The sequence below is a fragment of the Babylonia areolata genome, chromosome 16 (assembly GCF_041734735.1).
Source record: "Babylonia areolata isolate BAREFJ2019XMU chromosome 16, ASM4173473v1, whole genome shotgun sequence".
Taxonomy (NCBI): Eukaryota; Metazoa; Mollusca; class Gastropoda; order Neogastropoda; family Buccinidae; genus Babylonia; species Babylonia areolata.
This window is the reverse complement of record NC_134891.1, coordinates 17,818,557-17,840,497: the sequence shown is the minus strand read 5'-3', so window position 1 is coordinate 17,840,497 and position 21,941 is coordinate 17,818,557. Positions and strand designations below refer to the sequence as shown.

General features: G+C 42.5%; 1 protein-coding gene across 2 annotated transcripts in view; it reads left to right on the top strand.

The window, feature by feature from the left end:
• Positions 1-21,941, top strand: part of LOC143291209 (WD repeat-containing protein 35-like) — a 76,561-nt gene that overhangs the window by 20,993 nt on the left and 33,627 nt on the right. Inside the window, exons 9-16 of one of the 2 annotated variants that reach the window (XM_076600962.1) lie at positions 1,141-1,286; positions 3,331-3,456; positions 5,186-5,278; positions 6,156-6,248; positions 11,499-11,695; positions 13,247-13,319; positions 14,642-14,662; positions 20,801-20,854. In XM_076600962.1, the coding sequence (XP_076457077.1) occupies positions 1,141-1,286; positions 3,331-3,456; positions 5,186-5,278; positions 6,156-6,248; positions 11,499-11,695; positions 13,247-13,319; positions 14,642-14,662; positions 20,801-20,854 (803 nt within the window). The remainder of the gene's footprint in view (positions 1-1,140; positions 1,287-3,330; positions 3,457-5,185; positions 5,279-6,155; positions 6,249-11,498; positions 11,696-13,246; positions 13,320-14,641; positions 14,663-20,800; positions 20,855-21,941) is intronic. The other variant, XM_076600963.1, reaches the window with a different exon arrangement.

The following is a 21,941-nucleotide window of genomic DNA, read 5'->3' as shown; positions in this document are numbered from 1 at the left end:
TATAGTGCAGTGGTTTGTATAGTACTAGTAAAAGAATGAATATACACTCATTTGAAAAAAATGATGTCAAGGAATTTATACTCATTTCAACAACAACAACAAAATTTCCAAAATACCACTGCACTATAATAAAGAACAAATACAAATAAATCAAATAAAACAAACAGAAATAACATATCTATAAAGGTACCAAAGTTATAAGCTTTTAATTTTTTTATTTGTCAGCCATTTTGGATTCGTTTCCATGGAAACCATCACGACAAATTGCACAAAATGACCTTTTTAGACATGTTTAGTCCAATATCTTTGCATACCATGTCACAGAAAGCCATAAACTTCAAGTTTATTTCATACGTTTTTTTGTACTACCGTGTCTGGCCTTAACACCTGGGTGGAATGGGGAAAGTCAGAGTAAAGTGCCTCTCCCAAGGACACAGCTCACCTTTATGTCAAAAGGGGGCCTCAAACCCTGATCACTGGGGAACGCTGGATCAGAAATCCAGCGCATAAGGCATTCCGCCATGTCACCTCCACCTGCATGTGTACTAACAGAGAAAAGCATGGATGATGTTTTTTTTCTCTTCTTTTCCATGTCGTCATCATTACTGAAGACACACATTTTCTGGCACGCATGTAATGCATGATAATGATTGTGGTAGTGGTTTAGTTTTTAGTCTTATGATTTGAAAAAAAAAACAACCCAAAAAACAAAAACAAACAAACAAAGGACAAAGAGATGAATGATTTTATTCCTCAGGGTAAAAACTTGAAGTTATTGGTCCATCAAAAAAGATACATACGCACTTACACAGACACAAACACAGGCATACACAAACACTTGCATACACCACAAACATACGCACACACACACACACCTATACACACACACACACACACAGACTCAAACATACATATGCATGCATGAAAGCACACATGCACGTACATATACATACACAGGTAAGACACACACACACACACACACACACACACACACACACACACACACACACACATACACACGCACGATCTAATATCACTTCAAGTGGAAAGACGTTAAACTGAAGACAACAACACACGCACGCACGCATGCACGCGCACACACACACACACAAAGTGCATCTCTCTCTTCCTGGTTGACAGATCCGGTCCTGATTGACACTGGCATGCACGTGGCTCAGATCGGCTGGAACCACACTGGCGCCATCTTGGCTGTGGCCGGCTCCCAGCATGCCTTGGGGCAGGACAAGGAGGTCAACGTGGTCCAGTTCTACACGCCTCTTGGAGAGGTACAGTTAAAAAAAATAAATAAATAAATAAAAAAAAAAACCAAAGGAGCTGCCATGACAGAATCTCAGTAAAGCATTGGACTTCCGATCCAGTCTTCATGAGTAATGAGGATTGGAGGCCCCATTTTGGTCTGGTGCTGTGTTCCTGGGAAAGGCCCTGTACTCCAGTTTGCCTCACTGCGCCCAGGTGTGAATGGGTTCCTGACTATGGCTGAACGAAGGTTTAAAGTGGCGGAAGGAGAGGATTGGGCCCCAATTTCCATCGCCGATCCCTGGGCACAGTGGATATGAATTCACTGCCCTGATGCCCTTAAAAGGCTATGGCACCTCAGTACAGACTCCCTGACAAATCATGCAACCTGAAAAGGAAAGAATCTTATGTGCCGGTAGAGTTCGTACAGTTGTTAAACGGTTAGACAAAAATTGGAGAAATTGAGGTACCCATTTCAAGGCCATAATAAAACTCTTTCAAAGGAGACATTAAATCATGGTCCTGTGTGCAGCATAAGATAAGATAAGATAAGATAAGAATAACTTTATTATCTCCAACTGGAGAAATTTGGTCAGGTGCATTATCACAACATAAAGTAAACAACATGGGGACCATAACTGTAAAAGCCAACAACAGCCCCTACAAATATTATGAAGATACAAATGTAAAAAATATCACATTCATCGTTTCATACATATATCCACACACTGCAGGTAATAACTAGTATTCTTAATGTAAAAACAGAAAGAATTAAGAAACATTATTTGAATATAATTATAAACATAGCCTACTATACTGCACATTGATTATAATAGACAGATAAGATAAGAATAAAGATGAATTGCGGAAAACCACAACCAGATAATCGGCACACACCCACACCCCCACACACCCCACCCCCACCCCACACACGCGGATAACTTGATTAAACAAGAGTAATAAACATATGTTCTCAAATAAAAGCATTTCACATATTCGCTTTTAAAAACATTGCAATTAATTATTACATCGTAATTATTAAACAGAAATATATTTAGAATATGGACGTTAGCATTAGACATATTCCATTGTACATTCATCCTGCATATTGCACATTATTCTTCCTTTGTGCACATAAAAAAACCCAACAACAGCAGCAGCAAAAGGATTGCCCATGGCTAGATATGGGAAAAGTCACTTTGTTGTTGAAGCAAACACACTTGCATACAGAAAGAAATTGTTAAGATATGAGTGACGTTGTAGTGATGTGCCCTCCCCAGGGTGACCACCCCAACTTTCACTCAGAGAGGTACGTTGTTACAAAAAAACAACAACAGTATTACAGTGCAGTGCAGTGCAATACGATATGATGAAATACAGTATAACACAGTACAATACAATACAATATGATATAAAAGTCTGTCATAGCTGACTTGGGTTTGTAAATGTTTGCAAATTTGATCATCTCCCCACCCCCACCCCCATCCCTCAAACACACTCTTACACACACACGCACACGTGCGCGCGCGCGCACACGCACACACACACACACACACTTACACACATACACACTTACACACACATACACTTACACACACACACACAACACACACACACATACACCACACCGCCGCCACAAACAATATGCCACACCCCAACAAACACACACACACACACATACACACACACACACACACACACACACACACACACACCACCCCCAACACACACACACATGCACATACACACACACACAGCATTCCACACCCCAACAAGCACGCACACACCACACCTCCAGCACGTGCGCGCGCACACATACACACACACACACACACACACACACACACACAGAGAACATGCCACACCCCAACAAAAACACACACACACACACCACACCCCCAGCACACACACCCCCACCCACCAAACACACACGCACACACACCGCACCTCCCAACACCCACACCCACCACCACCCACACCCACACCCACACCCCGCAACACACTCACACACCACACCACACTGCACACACATACAGACACAGTTGACCAGCAGTGTGTGTCTCCATGCTGCAGCACCTGCGGACTCTGAAGGTTCCGGGGAAGAGCATGTACTCCTGCTCCTGGGAGGGGGGCAGTCTGCGCATCTCCCTGGCCGTGGACAGCTTCATCTACTTCGCCAACATCCGACCTGACTACAAGGTGAGGCACAGTGACAAGACAAGACAAAATTCTTTATTATTCAGTTATTCAGGATAATAGATAAGCACCGGTGCACTTTTTTTACATCGAGTCCCCACCCTGAAACAAGGTCTACACAACACAATACTACATACAAGTCATAGCATGCACTACACAGCACTACATAAAGTCATAAGCATGCACTGCACAATACTATGTAAAGGAGGGAGAGAGAGAGAGAGAGAGAGGCATGGCAGTGCTAGAAGATCCTTCCATGTAGGCACCTTTGTACAAGCCATATCAACTAAAAGAGTGATGTCAAAAAGTGAAGAAACAAACTAAAAAAAAAGCCCTAATGAGCACAGTGATGTCAAAAAGTGAAGAAACAAACTAAAAAAAAAAGCCCTAATGAGCACAGTGATGTCAAAAAGTGAAGAAACAAACTTTTTAAAAAAAAGCCCTAATGAGCACAGTGATGTCAAAAAGTGAAGAAACAAACTAAAAAAAAAGCCCTGATGAGCACAGTGATGTCAAAAAATGAAGAAACAAACTAAAAAAAAAAAGCCCTAATGAGCACAGTGATGTCAAAAAGTGAAGAAACAAACTAAAAAAAAGCCCTAATGAGCACAGTGATGTCAAAAAGTGAAGAAACAAACTAAAAAAAGCCCTAATGAGCACAGTGATGTCAAAAAGTGAAGAAACAAACTAAAAAAAAAAGCCCTAATGAGCATAGTGATGTCAAAAAGTGAAGAAACAAACTAAAAAAAAAGCCGTAATGAGCACAGTGATGTCAAAAAGTGAAGAAACAAACTAAAAAAAAAAGCCCTAATGAGCACAGTGATGTCAAAAAATGAAGAAACAAACTAAAAAAAAGCCCTAATGAACACAGTGATGTCAAAAAGTGAAGAAACAAACTAAAAAAAAGCCCTAATGAGCACAGTGATGTCAAAAAATGAAGAAACAAACTAAAAAAAAAGCCCTAATGAGCACAGTGATGTCAGAAAGTTAAGAAACAAACTAAAAAAAGCCCTAATGAGCACAGTGATGTCAAAAAGTGAAGAAACAAACTAAAAAAAAGCCCTAATGAGCACATGTCAAAAAGTGAAGAAACAAAAAAAGCTCATATGAGCAAAGTGATTTAAAAAAAAGAAAAGAAAAAAAAAGAAACAAACAAACAAAAAAGCTTACATGAACAAACAAGCAATCACACATTATCAGGTCATTTTTTCTTCACAATAGACCAGATTATTTTCCCTATCAATATACAAAGTTAAGCTGAAAACCAATACGCTTGGTGGAGACAAAGGATTACAGTTTTAATGGAGGCCGTGTGTTGTGTGGTGTGGTGCCCTAGCAGTAACGCAGGGAGAGAACCTGAGCACACCGTCTTGAGTCCCATTCTGTGGAATTTCCTCCCTTTCCACTTGAGTTTGAGTTGAATGTGTTAGTTCACATAATTCTCCTTTCTTTATCAGTTTTTTTTGTGGGGGTATGATTTTTTGTTGTTGTAGTTTTGGTGTATGTGAGGTGTTTGTTTGTTTTCATGTGTGATTTTTGTGTGTGTGTGATCAAGTTTGTTGTTTGTTTGTTATCAAGTGTGCTGTTTGCTTCTGTGCATGTATGTGAGTGTTTATCAAGTGTGTTTTGTTGATTCATTTACTTATTTGTTTATTCATTTATTCATTCATCCGTTCATTCATTCAGTTATTAAACATTCACTTATCTGTTGATTGGTGTATATTCCTCACAGTGGGGTTACTGCACCAACACAGTAGTGTACTCCTTCACCAAGCCGGACCGCCCTGAGCACTGTGTCATCTTCTGGGACACCAAGAACAACGAGGTCAGCCATTGGGGAGGACATGGAGGGGGTGTGGTGTGTGGATGGGGATGGAGAGGGAGGTGTGTGGGGGAAGGGGAGGGGAAGGGGAGAGGGTGGTGTGTGGGAGGAGGGGAGGGGAAGGGGAGAGGGTGGTGTGTGGGGAAAGGTGGGTTTGAGTGGGTGGGGGTGTAGGGTGGTTTGGTTGGTGTGGTGTTGGGTTGGTGTGTGTTGTGCGTGCTGTTTGTGTGTGTGCGTGTGTGCCTTAAAAAAAATAAAGAAAGAACACTTCCTTGGGGCACATTATGTCTTTGGGTTCCAAGTAACTCCAAGACAGGCTGATGATAGTGGCAGCTGATGATGATGATTTCAGACCTGGACACATGCACTCGCGCGCACATACACACACACACACACGTTCATGTTCATGCTGATTGTGATGTCAGCCCTGACGTGACCCCTTGCTGGTCAATTGGGCTGTAAGCAGCATGGTTTGATTCAAGATCCTATAATCCATGTCAGAGTTCGGTGGGTTATGGAAACAAGAACATACCCAGCATACACCCCCCCGAAAACAAGATTATGGATGCCTACATGATGGGGTACATAAAAAAAATGGTCAATCACGTAAAATATTACATGTCTGTCTGAGTGTGCATGTGTGTGTGCCTGAAATATTGAATGGCACAGGAAACAAATGATGAGCGCCCCTGCAATGGCAGCCGTCAGTCGGTTCTACCCAGGTAGGCAGCCTGTTGTGTAAATGACCCCGTGTTTGTAAAGCGCTTAGAGTTTGGTCTCCAGTCGAGGATAGGCGCGATATAAGCATCCATATCATTCATTCATTCATGCTGTTTGCGACGATCTGAGTGTGCAGCCGTCTATGTGCTGTCTTTTGCAGAAATATGTGAAGTATGTGAAGAACCTGATCACCATCACGGCCTGTGGAGACTACTGCTGTCTGGCGACCAAGGCGGATGAAGTTGTGGGTCAGGTAAGAGTGCAATTTGAGGGTCCAGGGTTCAGATCCTGGTCACAGCACCTGATGGGATAAGGGTGAAGATTTTTTTTTTTTTTAATCTCTCGGATCGACAATATATATATATATATATATATATATATATATATATATATATATATATATATATAGATGTGAACACTGGCTAATGTCTGAACCCCCTTCATGTGCATACACATGCAGAGGATCAAATGTGTGTGTTAGATATCCCATAATCCTTGTCAGCGTTTGGTGGTTTACAGAGACAAGAACACACCCAACATGACCACCCCCTCCCCCCCCTTACATTCATCATCATTGTCATCATCATCATGTTATCATCATCATTATCAACCTCAGCCTTGTGTTATTGTTTTGCCATTAGAGTTGATGCTATTTCATGGAACAATGTTATTGTTTAGCCTTAATTGTTTTTGTTATTTCATGGGACAATGCTGTTTTTTAGCCATTATTATTGTTTATTTTCTGGGATTATGTTATTGTTTAGCCATTGTTGTTGTTGTTTCAAGGGACAAGTTCATTATTGTTTAGCTGTTATTGCTGTTGCTATATCAAGGGACAATGTCATTATTGTTAAGCTGTTACTGTTGTTGCTATTTCAAGGCACAATGTCATTATTGTTAAGCTGTTACTGTTGTTGCTATTTCAAGGGACAAGTTAGTTATTGTTTAGCTGTTGCAGTTGTTAGGACAAGTTCGTCATTGCTGAGCTGTTATTGTTGTTGCTATTTCAAGGGAAAAGGTCATTATTGTTAAGCCGTTATTGTTGTTATTTGAAGAGACAAGTTGGTTATTGTTTAGCTGTTATTGTTTCCTGGGCAAGTGAGTGTAGTGCTGTTTAACACTGCTCCCCCAGAAATCCGATGCAGAGGAGAAGATGGTGAGTGGTGTGAGGTGGTAGGGGACAGATACACAGTGTGTCTTGTTGGGGTATGGGCACTGCACGAGTGTGTTCGTGTGTGTGTGTGTGTGTGTGTGTGTGTGTGTGCATGTGAGTGTGTGTGTGTGTGTGAGTGTGTGTGTGTGTGTGTGTGTGTGTGTGTAAATGTGACACCTAGAGACATATGCAAGCGGAGTGAGATTTTTAGTTTAAGATAACCTCAGGTAGAAATCTCAGGTGAACTCCAACAAAATATCTCTGAGCATGGAAAGCTTTTGCAAGTTTCATTGACTGGCACTGTTTTTTCATGAATTTATGTAATTATTGTGTGCATCAGTGGCATCTTGTTATATTTGAGAGTTTGGTTTTTTTATGATGCTGATTGAGATAGGATAGAGTGTGTAGGTCTGAGATAGTTTAGAGTGCATAGGTTTGTTTCAGATTTAGAATAATTAAATGTTATTCATTTTGCATTACCATGTGAGTTTAGAGTGCATAGGTCTGTTTCAGATTTAAAAGAATTTAATGTTATTCATTTTGCATTACCATGTGTGTGCGTGTGTATGTGTGTGTGTGTGTGAGAGAGATAGAGAGTGAGTGTGTATGGGTGGAGGTTGGTGTCTGTCTGTGTGTATGTGTGTGTGTCATTGGCGTGGTCACTGTTTTGTGATATTTCCATATTTTTGCTTCCAGTCACAGAGCACCACAGCTTAAGCATTATAATGTGGCTTAGGGTTTGTTTTGTTTATGAGAAAGAGAGAAAACTAAAGCGGTTTAAAAAAAACAACAACAGAGAAACCCCCCACCCCCACCTGCCCTGGGGACTGGCAGCCCAGCAGCTAACAAAACACGGCAGCAGAAGTTGTACAGCGCTGCACCCCTGAAAGTGGAGTATGGCTGCCTACATGGCGGGGTAAAAACGGTCATACACGTAAAAGCCCACTCGTGTACATACGAGTGAACGTGGGAGTTGCAGCCCACAAACGCAGAAAAAGAAGAAGAAGTACAGCACTGCACATGCCTGCCATCCACTAGTCTCCTGTCCTCCGCTGGCCGGCTTCCTCAGAGCTTCCAGCATGAAGAGACGAAGTGTCTCCTGCCGCACCACTCGCTTTGTGTCACCCCGCCCCAGTCATTCAGATGAGGCCGAGATCCCGTGTGTAACATGCACTTAGTGCACGTGAGATAACCCACGGCAACAAAAGGGTCGTCCCTGGCCAAAGTTCTGAAAGGAAATCCAGTTTGGTAGGAAAACAATGTGTCAGTGCTGGTCAGACAGTGCTGGTTATGCAGTGTGGAGCGTATTCTTTTATCCTGAATAACTATTCTTTTTTCTTCTACAGTCTTTTTGTCCCTCAGCAGCAAGTTCTTAAGTTTTCAGAACTGCCTATCTCTTTTCATAGCATCTTTTTTTTTTAGAACTAGCTCAACAACAGAATGATCAGATTGGTAGTTTATTCCAATATCAGTACCATGCAGTTTCTTCTGAAAGCACATTATCAGATACCAGAAAATAATCTAAACGTCCTTGCTTTATACTGTTATTTTTTCTTCATGAATACTTTCTCTTTCTTGGAAATATATGTCTAAAAATATCAGTCAACCCATGTTCTACCATCAAATCCTGTATCTTTTTTCATGTCCTTGGATGATTAGTGGTAATTTGATGGTTTCTGGCGTCTGATTTTATATCAAGCACAACATTCCAATTACCAGCTGTTATGATGTAATCGTTACCAGTCTGATCAATCTTATTGCCAAGGGTGGAGAAAAAATCTGGATTGTCACCTGTACTGGTAGTTCAACATCTAGAAGCAAATAACAACCATTAGGGTCCCTAATTACATTATGTGTTTTGTATTTAAAATCATTGATGAACCATCAAGCCAAGCAGAGAAACCCCAACAATGTGTCAGTACTGGTTATGCAGTGCTGGTTAGCTTGTATCACTGTGTCAGTGCTGGTTAGGCAGTGCTGGTTAGGCTGTATCACTGTGTCAGTGCTGGTTAGGCAGTGCTATTTAGGCTGTATCACTGTTAGGCTGTGTCATGCTGTGTCAGTGCTGGTTAGGAAGTGTGAATGAAAAAGCTTTTTCTACTTGGAAATAATCAAGTTTCTTCCCCTTTCTTAACTGGAAAATTTTCTGTTTTTAAGATCTACAACAGGAGGGTTTTTGGGTTAAAAAAAAAAAATTAAGATCTGTATATGCTACCATGAAGTCCATGCAATATAAGATATGTTAAAACAGTTTCTGTTTATTCATATTAGAAGTAGGAATGGGCACTGTGTGATCTGCTTGGAGCCATGGTGTGGTGTTTGGGAGGGGATGGGGAGTGGTTGGGGTTCATGGCAGGTCGTTCTGCCCCACACCTACATGCCTGCTACATCTCCCCTGAGTGGTTGGGGTTCATGGCAGGTCGTTCTGCCCCACAGCTACATGCCTGCTACATCTCCCCTGAGTGGTTGGGGTTCATGGCAGGTCATTCTGCCCCACAGCTACATGCCTGCTACATCTCCCCTGAGTGGTTGGGGTTCATGGCAGGTCGTTCTGCCCCACAGCTACATGCCTGCTACATCTCCCCTGAGTGGTTGGGGTTCATGGCAGGTCGTTCTGCCCCACAGCTACATGCCTGCTACATCTCCCCTGAGTGGTTGGGGTTCATGGCAGGTCATTCTGCCCCACAGCTACATGCCTGCTACATCTCCCCTGAGTGGTTGGGGTTCATGGCAGGTCATTCTGCCCCACAGCTACATGCCTGCTACAACTCCCCTGGACCAGCACTACATGAGACCAATGCAGAAAAAAACAGTGTGGTTCCCTAAGACAGCGAAAATCAATGGAAAATTGTTGATTTAATCAGTCAAACCAAGTTTGTTTTCATGCTTCGAGAATCATGTAGACGGTTCATTTTAGAATGCGAACTGTGCCAAGCGATAATAAATGAAATTAGAATAGTGTGTTGGTATGAGAATACTTATACCTGGTCCACAAGGGAAGTGATCATGGTACAAGTTGACTGGTACGTACTTGGAGTGGAATGAGTTAACTCACTCCAGACAAAAGTCCCCAATCACGGTCCTACCACTGTCCTACATCTGTTTCAGATGAAGCGCCCTGATCGGGGCCTTAGATAGTTTTTTAATTTTTGAGTGGCACCTAATTTCCATGATGCATTATGAGCTAAGAATATCTTAACTGACCTTTCTACTCTCTGCTGCGACGAATAAATGCAGTGTGTGTTGCTGTGCTCGCGAGCAGGAGAGTTATTTTGGGGGTGACTGGTTCATGTGAACAGTGTGTGCCAGTAATGGTGTCTGACCCACTCTCTTCTCAGTCACAAGGTGGACAACAGAATTAAGGTCCGTTTAAACAGAGCGCGAACGCGTCCAACGCGAACACGAACGCAAACGTGACTTTTGAGCAGTTTTGCCATTCAAATAGAGCACGAACCCGAACGTGGAAAACCGTCGACGGTAAACAGGTAAAATAAAATTAATTTCAATCACATACCTGTCAGTCTGACTTTCTGTCCAATTGCTTTCCATATGTCTTTTTTTTTCATGATGTCTTTGTAATCTTTGTCTGCTTTGTCATACAGTACATGATTCTTCTCAATTTCAAGAATCATGGCTTCTGTCTTGTCCATTGTCTTGTCCATTCTTCTCCAAACTTCACAAGCAAAGTAGACTGACGCTAGTGCCTAGCTTTTTCTTGGAACGGTCAGGCGTACAAGTTTCTATTTGTGGAAATGATGCAAGGGAAGTACCTGCTGATTGGTTGATAGCAAAAAAAGTTGCGCGACCTTCTGAGAAAATTCGCTCTGGGGGCAATCAAGGCGGTCGTTCGCGCGAACAAAAATTTGTTCGCGTTCGCGTTCGCACTCTATTTGAACGGTTCCTCTACAAATGACTAAAATATTCCAGGACGAAAAACCGCGTTTGCTTTCGCATTCGCGCTCTGTATAAACGGACCTTTAGATGAACGGGCGCTACATGGCTGTTTTATATTCTGAATTTGATATGTTTCAAACTCTTAGTGCTTTCCTGGATTCGTTTACAAGTCATCAGTGTGTGCAAATTTGGAACAAAAAATATGGATACTTTCATCATCTCACTCTGTGATAGCATAAGAAGGAAGAAAGTTTTCTATTTTGTCCCCAACTAACGCGTTATCTTACTGATCAGTTTTGAAGTTTTCTGTTCATAAATTCTAACATTTGTTGGGTTTTTTTGGCAATTTTATTTCTTACCCATACAAACGGGTAGTCTGTGGGAAAAGTCAGGGGAGCTAACCGACAGTACTGAGTGAGTCAAGCATCAGCAGTGCTGTGACGTTTGTTGGCGCAGTACGTGCTGGTGCTGTGCAACTCGATCGGGACGCCACTGGACTCCAAGTACATCGAGATGGACCCGGTGTACCTGACCATGACCAAGACCCACATCGTGTCGGCCTGCAAGGAGGCCTTCTACTGCTGGCAGTTCAAGAACCCCAAAAAGCTGGCCACTCTGGAGATGGCCACACGCCGCAAGGCTGGCTCTGAGAAGTGAGGCTTGTCCGCCGGTCCTCTGTGTGTGTGTGTGTGTGTGTGTGTGTGACACTCTGTGTTTGTGTGTGTGTGTGTTTATGTGTATGACACTCTGTGTGTGTGTGTGTGTGTGACACTCTGTGTTTGTGTGTTTGTGTGTATGTGTTTATGTGTATGACACTATGTGTGTGTGTGTGTGTGTGACTCTGTGTGTAAGGCTGTGTGTGTGTGTATGTGAGCATGAGTGTGTGTGTTTGTGTGTGTGTGTGACTGTGTGTGTGTGTATGTGTGTGTGAGTGTGTGTGTGTCTATGTGAGTGTGTGTTTGTGCATGTGTGTGTGTGTATGTGAGTGTGTGTGTGTGTGTGTAACCCTGTGTGTATGTGAGTGTGTGTGTATGTGTGTTTGCATGTGTGTTTGATCTGTCAGTATGATACTCAGCTGTGTCCAACTATGACCATCAGAACAGCAGAGAAGGCAGCTGTTGTCCTGACTATCTGGGCTAGAAGTTGGTGATGGCGGAGAGTGCCTTGCCCAAGTTAATCCCCACTCGTTCAGCCATCAGGGCATTTGGACAGTCCGCGTTGGGGATGGTCCCCAAAAGCCAGCTAACCCCCAAAACTATAGCACTAAGGGCCAGCGCAATCTTGCCTCCTAGTTTTGAGAGTCGTGGTCCATTTGGGGCCTGATCCTCCTTCAGCAGTTGTAGCCTCCCCCAGCTGAAGTCAGGTAACCCATTCACACCTGGGTGGAGTGAGGGAAATCAGAGTAAACTGCCTTCCCTAAGGACACAACATCATGCTGAAATGGGGCCTGGAACCCTGTTCACTGGTGACCACTGAAGCAGAAGTCAAACGCCTAACCCACCCTGCCAAGGCGTACTGTACTGTCCGTACAGTCTCAAAAAGCAGGCTTTGCGATCCAGCTGTGTGTGTGTGTGTGTGTGGCTGTGAGAATGTTCTCTCCAAAAGCAGGCTCTGAAGAGTTGGTGTTGCTGACAGTCCGGTGTTTGTGTGTGACTGTCAAAATATTCTCCCCAAAAGCCGGCTGTGCGGTCCAGTCTTTGTGCGTGACTGGTAAGAACAGTCTCCCCTGAAAAGTGAGTGTGGTAGATGCTCTGTAGTTGCTTGTGACTAGATGAATGTTCTCTTCCCCCCCACGCCCCCACTCACCCCCCCCCCAACAACAACAGCTAAAAAAAGAAAGAAAAGAAAAAGATCAACAAAAAAACAGAGTGCCTTAGAAGCCCCCCAGTGGTTTCATGTGACTGAGTGGATATTCTCCTTAAATTACCATCATCGTTATACTCCTTCTCTTTATCATCATCTTCATCATCATTATCACCATCATAATTATTACCAATATCATCATCATCATTGTTATCATCGTCATTATCACCATCAACATCATCATCATCATTATTATCATCAACACTGCTGGTGGTGGTGGTGATCTTTTTTTTTTTTTTTTACTGTTTCTGTTGCTTTAAAAAAAAAAAAAGTTATTGTATTGTATTAGATGACCACTAGCGGTGATGTTGATGCTGGCATGTTTTGTGATTTGAATGAAGGCTTTTCCACATTGACGACATTCCCTCTGGCACTGCCACTCAGGAGGAAGTGGATTTCAGCAAGGCGTATGCTGTGAGTTACCTGTTTGAATCTCTGTCTCTGTCTCTGTCTTTGTCTGTGTCTTGTCTGTGTTTTGCCCGTGTCTGTCTTTGTGTTTTTTCCGTGTCTAGGCATGCGCTGTGAGTTTTCTGTTCAAGTCTCTGTGTCTTTCTTTGTCTGCGTCTTGTCTGTGTCGGTGTCAGTCTCTGTCTGTGTGTTTTGCCTGTCTGGGTATATGCTGTGAGTTGTCTGTTAAAATATTCGTGTCTCTCTCTGTCTTTGTCTCTGTGTGTGTGCCGGTCTCTGTCTGTGTCTGTCTGTCCCAGTCTCTGTCTGTCTCTGTGTCTGTTTCTCTCGGTAGGTGTCTGTCTGAGTCTGTCTCTGTGTAAATCTGTCTGTGTCTGTATGTCTGTCTGAGTCTGTCTCTGTGTTAATCTGTCTGTGTCTGTATGGCTGTCTGAGTCTAATTCTGTTTGAGTCCGCCTGTATTCATGTCTGTCTTGGTATGTCTGTGTGGCTGTCTGGGTTCTGTCTCTTTATGTCTGTGTGGGTCTGTGTCAGTGTCTGTCTCTGTATAAGTCTGCCTGTATTCATGTCTGTCTCTTTATGTCTGTGTGGGTCTGTGTCAGTGTCTGTCTCTGTATGAGTCCACCTGTATTCATGTCTGTCTCTTTATGTCTGTGTGGGTCTGTGTCAGTGTCTGTCTCTGTATAAGTCTACCTGTATTCATGTCTGTCTCTTTATGTCTGTGTGGGTCTGTGTCAGTGTCTGTCTCTGTATAAGTCTGCCTGTATTCATGTCTGTCTCTTTATGTCTGTGTGGGTCTGTGTCAGTGTCTGTCTCTGTCTCCAGTCCTTTGTTCTGAGAAAGGGGAATGTATCCATGGGGCCAGTGAGAGGGAGGATGGCAGAGTTGTTCTTTACTGATGCCATCGTGGGAACTGTAACGACATGTAGGGTGTAGCTTACCATGGTCTTCAGCTTTGCTGCATTGATGTTTGACTGTTTTGTGACCACAGTTCATTCCTTCACACATGCACATACGCTTATGTGCACAGATACATATACACACACACTCGCATGCACACACACACACACACTGTCTAAAAACACATACATGAAAAGATGTTAAACAAAAGGAAGAAACACACACACACACACACACACACACACACACACACACACACACTACAAAATGATTAAAAAAATTTTAAAAAGATAGAAAGATGCCTGTGACCAGTAAGAACAGTGCCAGCTGACAAAGAGTCATTAAGCAGCAGAAACAACACCCGTGTCATTCACCTTACCAACACTAACGTCTTGTTGCTCTTGTGTCTTCTGTCCTCCCCCCATCAGGCCTTCAAAGAGAAACTGAAGGTAACCAACTCTCTCAGTCGCTGGTGGTGGGTTCAGGGCATGGGGATTCAGAGAGAGGTGCCAGCTACCCTCGTGTTGATCATGTCCACAGTTTATTTCTAAGTCTGTTCAGAATCAGAATCACTGTCTGTCATCTCAGTTACCAAACCTGCCGTTTCTAAGTCTATTCAGAATCAGAATCACTTTCTGTCATTTCCGTTATCAGACCTTCCGTGTTTCACCATCACAGCAAAAGAGGCCCCGTAGGTTGGATTTCTTTCTGTGATGACCGTAGGTAGGTCTTGCCGTCACATTTTCCGCTGTTCGTTGTGGCGCTGCATTGCAGAGCTGTTGCGTTGCTTGGTGTCGTCTTACTGTGCCTTGTCAGGCTGATGCAGACTGGGCCCAGGGCTAACTGATAGGAATTGATTTATCAGTCTGGCATGGTATCTTACCGAACAGGGAGTGTAATACTAACTCCCCGCAGCAGTCCATAGGTCTCTGCACACACAACCATCACCATCCTGTTGTGTCCAAGAGAGTTCTCTCCTCTTTATTGTGTCCAAGACAGTTTCCTTCTCTTTATTGTGTCCAGGGCAGTTATCTTCTCTTTATAGTTATCTTCTCTTTATAGTTATCTTCTCTTTATTGTGTCCAAGACAGTTATCTTCTCTTCTCTTTATTGTGTCCATAACAGTTATCTTCTTTTATCGTGTCCAAGACATTTATCTTCTCTTTATTGTGTCCAAGACAGTTTCCTTCTCTTTATTGTGTCCAGGGCAGTTATCTTCTCTTTATTGTGTCCAAGACAGATATCTTCTCTTTATTGTGTCCAAAACAGTTATCTTCTCTTTATAGTTATCTTCTCTTTATTGTGTCCAAGGCAATTATCTTCTCTTTATTGTGTCCAAGACATTTATCTTCTGTTTATTGTGTCAGAGACAGTTATCTTCTGTTTATTGTGTCCAAAACAGTTATCTTCTTTTATCGTGTCCAAGACATTTATCTTCTCTTTATTGTGTCCAAGACAGTTATCTTCTCTTTATTGTGTCCAAGACATTTATCTTCTGTTTATTGTGTCAGAGACAGTTATCTTCTGTTTATTGTGTCCAAAACAGTTATCTTCTCTTTATTGTGTCCAAAACAGTTATCTTCTCTTTATAGTTATCTTCTTTTTATTGTGTCCAGTTATCTTCTCTTTATAGTTATCTTCTCTTTATTGTGTCCAAGACAGTTATCTTCTCTTTATAGTTATCTTCTCTTTATAGTTATCTTCTCTTTATTGTGTCCAAGACATTTATCTTATCTTCTGTTTATTGTGTCCAAAACAGTTATCTTCTCTTTATTGTGTCCAAAACAGTTATCTTCTCTTTATTGGTTCAAGACAGTTTACGTTCTCTTTATTGTGTCCAAGGCAGTTATCTTCTGTTTATTGTGTCCAAGGCAGTTATCTTCTGTTTATTGTGTCCAAGGCAGTTATCTTCTCTTTATTGTGTCCAAGGCAGTTATCTTCTGTTTATTGTGTCAGAGACAGTTATCTTCTCTTTATTGTGTCCAAGACAGTTATCTTCTCTTTATTGTGTCAGAGACAGTTATCTTCTCTTTATTGTGTCCAAGGCAGTTATCTTCTCGTTATTGTGTCCAAAACAGTTATCTTCTCTTTATTGTTTCCAAGACAGTTATCTTCTCTTTATTGTGTCCAACACAGTTATCATCTCTTCAAGGCAAACAGGCCCTCATTTTAATGATAATCTTGTGTGGGGTATGTGTGATTTGTTCTATGGCTGCGAAGTAAACCATGACTACACATACTACGTATGTGCATAAATTTGTCTGAATTAAAGCGCACATCTGTAATTGCCTTGTTGTTGTAGTTGTTCGCTCATGTTATGCCTCTTTTTCTGAAAAAAATTCTGACTCTGTGGTGTGCTGTGTTGGACTTTGGTTATTATACTGAACTTGGCACTCCTCGTTTTTAAAGAAATATGCAGAAGTTATTTATATATTATTCATACATGGTCTGACACAAATAATCACTTATCCATGGTCTGACCTAGACAGTCAGATGTACATGATCTGACCAGGGTAGTCACTAATACATTTTCTGAACTAGGTAGTCACTACATGTTCTGACCCAGACAGTCACATATACATGTGCTGACCCAGATAGTCACATACACATGATCTGACCCGGATAGTCACTTACACGTGTTCCGACCCAGATCATTATACGTTGTCTTGCTGAGACAGAAGACATACACGTGTTCCGACCCAGATCATTATACGTTGTCTTGCTGAGACAGTCACTAAAGCATTATCTGTGAAATAGTCACTTAAACATGTTCAGACTCAGATCATCATACGTTGTCTTGCTGAGACAGTCACTAAAGCATTATCTGTGAAATAGTCACTTAAACATGTTCAGACTCAGATCATCATACGTTGTCTTGCTGAGACAGTCGCTAAAGCATTATCTGTGAAATAGTCACTTAAACATGTTCAGACTCAGATCATCATACGTTGTCTTGCTGAGACAGTCGCTAAAGCATTATCTGTGAAATAGTCACTTATACATGTTCAGACTCAGATCATCACACATTGTCTGGCTCGGACAGTTGCTGACGCATGTTCTGACCCAGATAGTCACTTACGCACCTGACCCTGTACAGTCATGTTGTACTTCTACCGATTGACAGGTACCTACGAGGAGCACTTTTTTTTTTTTTAACAACTTGTTGGAGGGGTTTTTGGTGTAGTCAAGAGTGCAAGTGTGTCAATGTTTGTGAGAGGTGGGGTGAGGCTGGCACCTCTGGGCTGGGGCTACAGGAGTTGTTGCTTATGCTGCCTTGGTTGTGGGCATGACGGCTGGAGAATGGGAATGTTTGTCTGTGCATACGTTACTGGTCATGTTGATGACCGCTGAACTTTCGTTGCCTTTATTGTTGGGCATGTTTTCATGGATTTATTTTGTCTGTGTACGGTGAACCTATGTAGAGAAACTATAGCATTGTTAGTCAACTTATTTTTGAAACTTTGTTAGGACATTGTTTATGTTGTTGCCTTTTTTTTTGGGGGTGGGGGGTGTCTTTTTGGTGGAGAGGTGGGGGCATCAGGTATGTTAGATAAGAAGTCTTTGTAGGAACTTTGTGTATTGATAGTTGTGTTGTTTGTGAGCCTTTGTTTGAGAAATTGTTTCTCCGTTCAGCGTGTGTTTTTTGTTGTTGTTTTGTGGTTTTTTTTAGAAGACTTTCTTTGAAATTGATTGTGCACTGATCCGTGACCTTTATAAAATTTTGTTAAGATGGTGTCTCTTTGTTGGAAGTGTTGTGCCAGTTTATATGAAAACTGTAGTCCTGGTTGTTTAGAGGTGTGTTTTTTAGATTATTTTTTTGCATGTGCTTATCCTGTTGGTGAATAGGAAAATTGTATATTTGGTCTGTGTGTGTGTGTGTGTGTGTGTGTGTGTGTGTGTGTGTCTCCCTCTCTCTGTGTGTGTCTGGAACAGACAGTATGGAAAGTCACATGGGCATGGGTGTATAGGTTTGGTGCTAACGCTTGTGGACGACATGTGGCATTGGCAAATGGTTGACTTTCTCATTCTTAGTCAACTTGTTTGTACTTGTGGACCTGACATTGAGATGCAGATGCATTAAAGACTGAAGAAAAGAGGAGAAAAAGACAGCATGAAATTGAAAACTATAGGAAGGCAGGAAAAAAGCTAAATTGAAAGTTTCACCTTTTTTCTCTTTTCTTTTTTCAAAAATGTTAAATTTGTTTCCTCAGATGTCTGAGAGGTGTTTTTTTTTGGTTCATTTTATTTCATTTTATTTTATTTTTGACTTATTGGTAGGATAACGGTTGCGCACATGTGTGTGTGTGTGTTTGTGTGTGTGTTTGTGTGTGTGTGTGTGCATCTGTGTCAGTGTCTGAGTGTGTGTGTGTATGTGTGTGTGCTTACTGGCACGTGTGCGCGCGTGTGTCCGCGCGTGTGTATGTGTGTGCTCTTTTGGCATTGTCTGTATGAGTGCATGTACTTATGGGTATCGGTTGGTTGATGTATGTGTGTGTGCATGTGTGTATATATGCATGTGCATGTGTTTGCATGTTCTTGTACATGCTTGCATCGGTAGTGTTTGTATGCTTTCTCTTGTTATTCTTTTTTTTTTTTTTTTTTTTTTTTTTTTTGAGCGGAGGTGGGGATCTGGGTGTGTTGTGGACATTTAGCATGCATGACATTATTCCATGAGATGTCTGTGACGCAGTTTGCATGATACAGCCAGCGAATGGATAAACGGACACCATGCACATGTTCAGTGTGAAAACAGATGCTGGGGAAGTGGCTGTGGAATGGGTTGGGGACGGCTGGCTTCCTTCAGACAAGGGCTGTGTGTCAGATGACCCTCACAGTACAGAGGCATTCACATGATGGGTGTCCCCCTGTGGGATGCCGGGGGTTTTTCAGTATAAACAGCATCCCCACCTCCTGGAAATTATGTGCTGGGAATTTCCTCTTTTCTATTGCTCTCTTTGTTTCTGCCTTTTTTTCTTCCTTCACTGTTGTCTCCTTTTTTCTGTCTTCACTATCCGTTCCCCTTTCTGTTTTTCGAGCAAACCGTGACATTTTTTTCTGTTTTCTGCAGTCTTTGATGTACTATCTTTTTGTAATCTGGCGATGATAAATCAAGTTGAAGGGCATATTTGGCCAAAAAAGCTAAAGGGTTAGGATAATATCTCATGAATTGTGTTTTGTAGGTTTGTCTTGATGCTTTTTTTGTTGGTTTGTGTGTGTGTGTGTGTGTGTGTGTGTGTGTGTGTGTGTGACAGTTTTGTGTTGATCTGGTTGAGCACTTGGTTGGTTTGGCAGTCCTGTTCTGGCCCTGTGCAGTCGGCTGGACTATCAGCAGCGGTAAACATGATGGGTGTAACAGCCGAGTGGTTAAAGCATCAGACTTTCAGTCTCAGGGTCCCTGGGAACAAATCCTGGTCATGGCACCTGGTGGGAGATTTTTCTCATCTCCCAGGTCAGCATGCTTGTCAGACCTGCTAGTGCCCTGCCCGATCCTCCTGTCATGTGCATATGCAGAAGACCAAAAACGCATGTTAAAGACCCGGTGATTTATGTCAGCGTTTGGCGAGTTATGGAAACAGGAACATACCCAGCATGCACACCACCGAAAGTGGAGCATGTTTGCCAACACTGTTGGGTAAAAGGTCAGAGATGTAAAAGCCCTATGGTACATATATATGAATGAATACAGACTGTAACGGAGAAGGAGAAGAAGAAGAAGGGACACTATTTCAGACACGAAAAGTACTGCCTGCTGTGGTAGCAGTGGGCAGCAAAATGTCTGTTCTTCAGGAGTTGATGCAGCCACTACAACAATCCAAAACAAACAAAAGGTGGAGGAAGGAATCAGTCCCCTTGTCTTACCTCAGTTTAGACATGAAATATGATATTGGTAAAAGATAATAATGGTCATAATGATAATAACAACAACAATAATGATAATGATAATAATATCAATAATAATAATATTTATAATAATGATAGAATGTTTCTTACACTGGGGAAGAAGTCATGTGCACAAGTGTTTAGTGAAGTGTACAGAATGATTCTGTGTAAACTGGAAGATGGTTTCTGAGATGTCCAGCTGCAGGCTGATGCAGTGTAGTCAGCCAGTAGTGGAAACAAAGAATCGCCAGTGTACATGCACGCACACGCACAGGCATGCATGCATGTACACACCACACACACACACACACACACCTTCACACACAAATACACACTTTCACAAACATACACCTTCACACACACAGAGAACCAAGTTTCAGTCAGTCAGCAGTAATTTTGTTTGTTTTTTGTGTGGGTTTTTTTTTAACCAAGCCAAATGTTGCCAGTTTATTTTCTTTACACATTCACTGTGGCTTGTTGAACTGAAGATAAGAGTCGGGGGCTGATGAGGCAAGCACAGTCATTGGCCAGTTGTACACTGTATGTATGTGTGTATGTGTGTGTGTGTGTGTGTGTGTGTGTGTGTGTGTCTATGCCATACATGTAAATAGTTTACTTGTTTGTTTTTTGTTGTTGTTTTTTCAGGTACTTAGCAGTTTCACTGTGCATGGGTCTCTACTAACTGTGGTTTTGTGTTTGATCTGCAGGGCACTGAGGATCCCATCTGCTGCATGTGTGCCTCGGACAAAGCTCTGATTGTGGTAAGTGTGTGAGTGTGTGTGTGTGTGTGTGTGTATGTGTGGGTGTGTGTGTGAGTGCACACTTGTATGTTTGTGTGAGAGTGTATGTGTTTGTGTGCTTGTATGTTTATGTGTGTGTGTGTGTGTGTATGAGTTTTAAGTGCCTGGCTGCTGCAACAGTCACTGACATCAGTGAGGGGATAGAGGTGTGTGTTCTGGCGTTGTTGTTGTTGTTGGTGGTGGTGGTGGTGCTGCTGCTGCCGCTGCTGCTGCTGTTAGAATCAGAATCAGCTCTCCTGAACACCAGCACGGAAGTGACTGGGTGTCCATACAGGCTGTACCTCCCCTTGTGAACAGACTCACAGAGACCAGAAGAACACTACATGAAAAGGAGAGTGGATTTGTAGTAGTGTGCATTGTTAGTGGGAAAGAGAGTGGAAAGTAGTGTGCATTGTTAGTGGAAAGAGAGTGGAAAGTAGTGTGCATTATCAGTGAAAAGGAGAGTGAATTGTTGGTGGAAAGGAGGGTGCATTATCAGTGGAAAGGAGGGTGGATTGTCAGTGGAAAGAGTAGAAAGGAGGGTGCATTATTAGTGAAAAGGAACATGACGTGTGTGGAAAGAGAGGAGGGTGAGTGCATTGTCAGTGGAAAGGAGGGTGCATTGTCAGTGGAAAGGAGTGCATTGTCAGTGGAAAGGAGAGTGCATTGTCAGTGGAAAGGAGGGTACATTGTCAGTGGAAAGGAGAGTGCAAGGAGAGTGCATTGTCAGTGGAAAGGAGAGTGGAAAGGAGAGTGCATTGTCAGTGGAAAGGAGGGTGGAAAGGAGAGTGCATTGTCAGTGGAAAGGAGGGTGGAAAGGAGAGTGCATTGTCAGTGGAAAGGAGGGTGGAAAGGAGAGTGCATTGTCAGTGGAAAGGAGGGTGCATTGTCAGTGGAAAGGAGAGTGGAAAGGAGAGTGCATTGTCAGTGGAAAGGAGGGTGCATTGTCAGTGGAAAGGAGGGTGCATTGTCAGTGGAAAGGAGGGTGCATTGTCAGTGGGTGGATTGTCAGTGGAAAGGAGAGTGCATTGTCGGAAGAAAGGAGAGTGGATTCATTAATGGAAAGGAG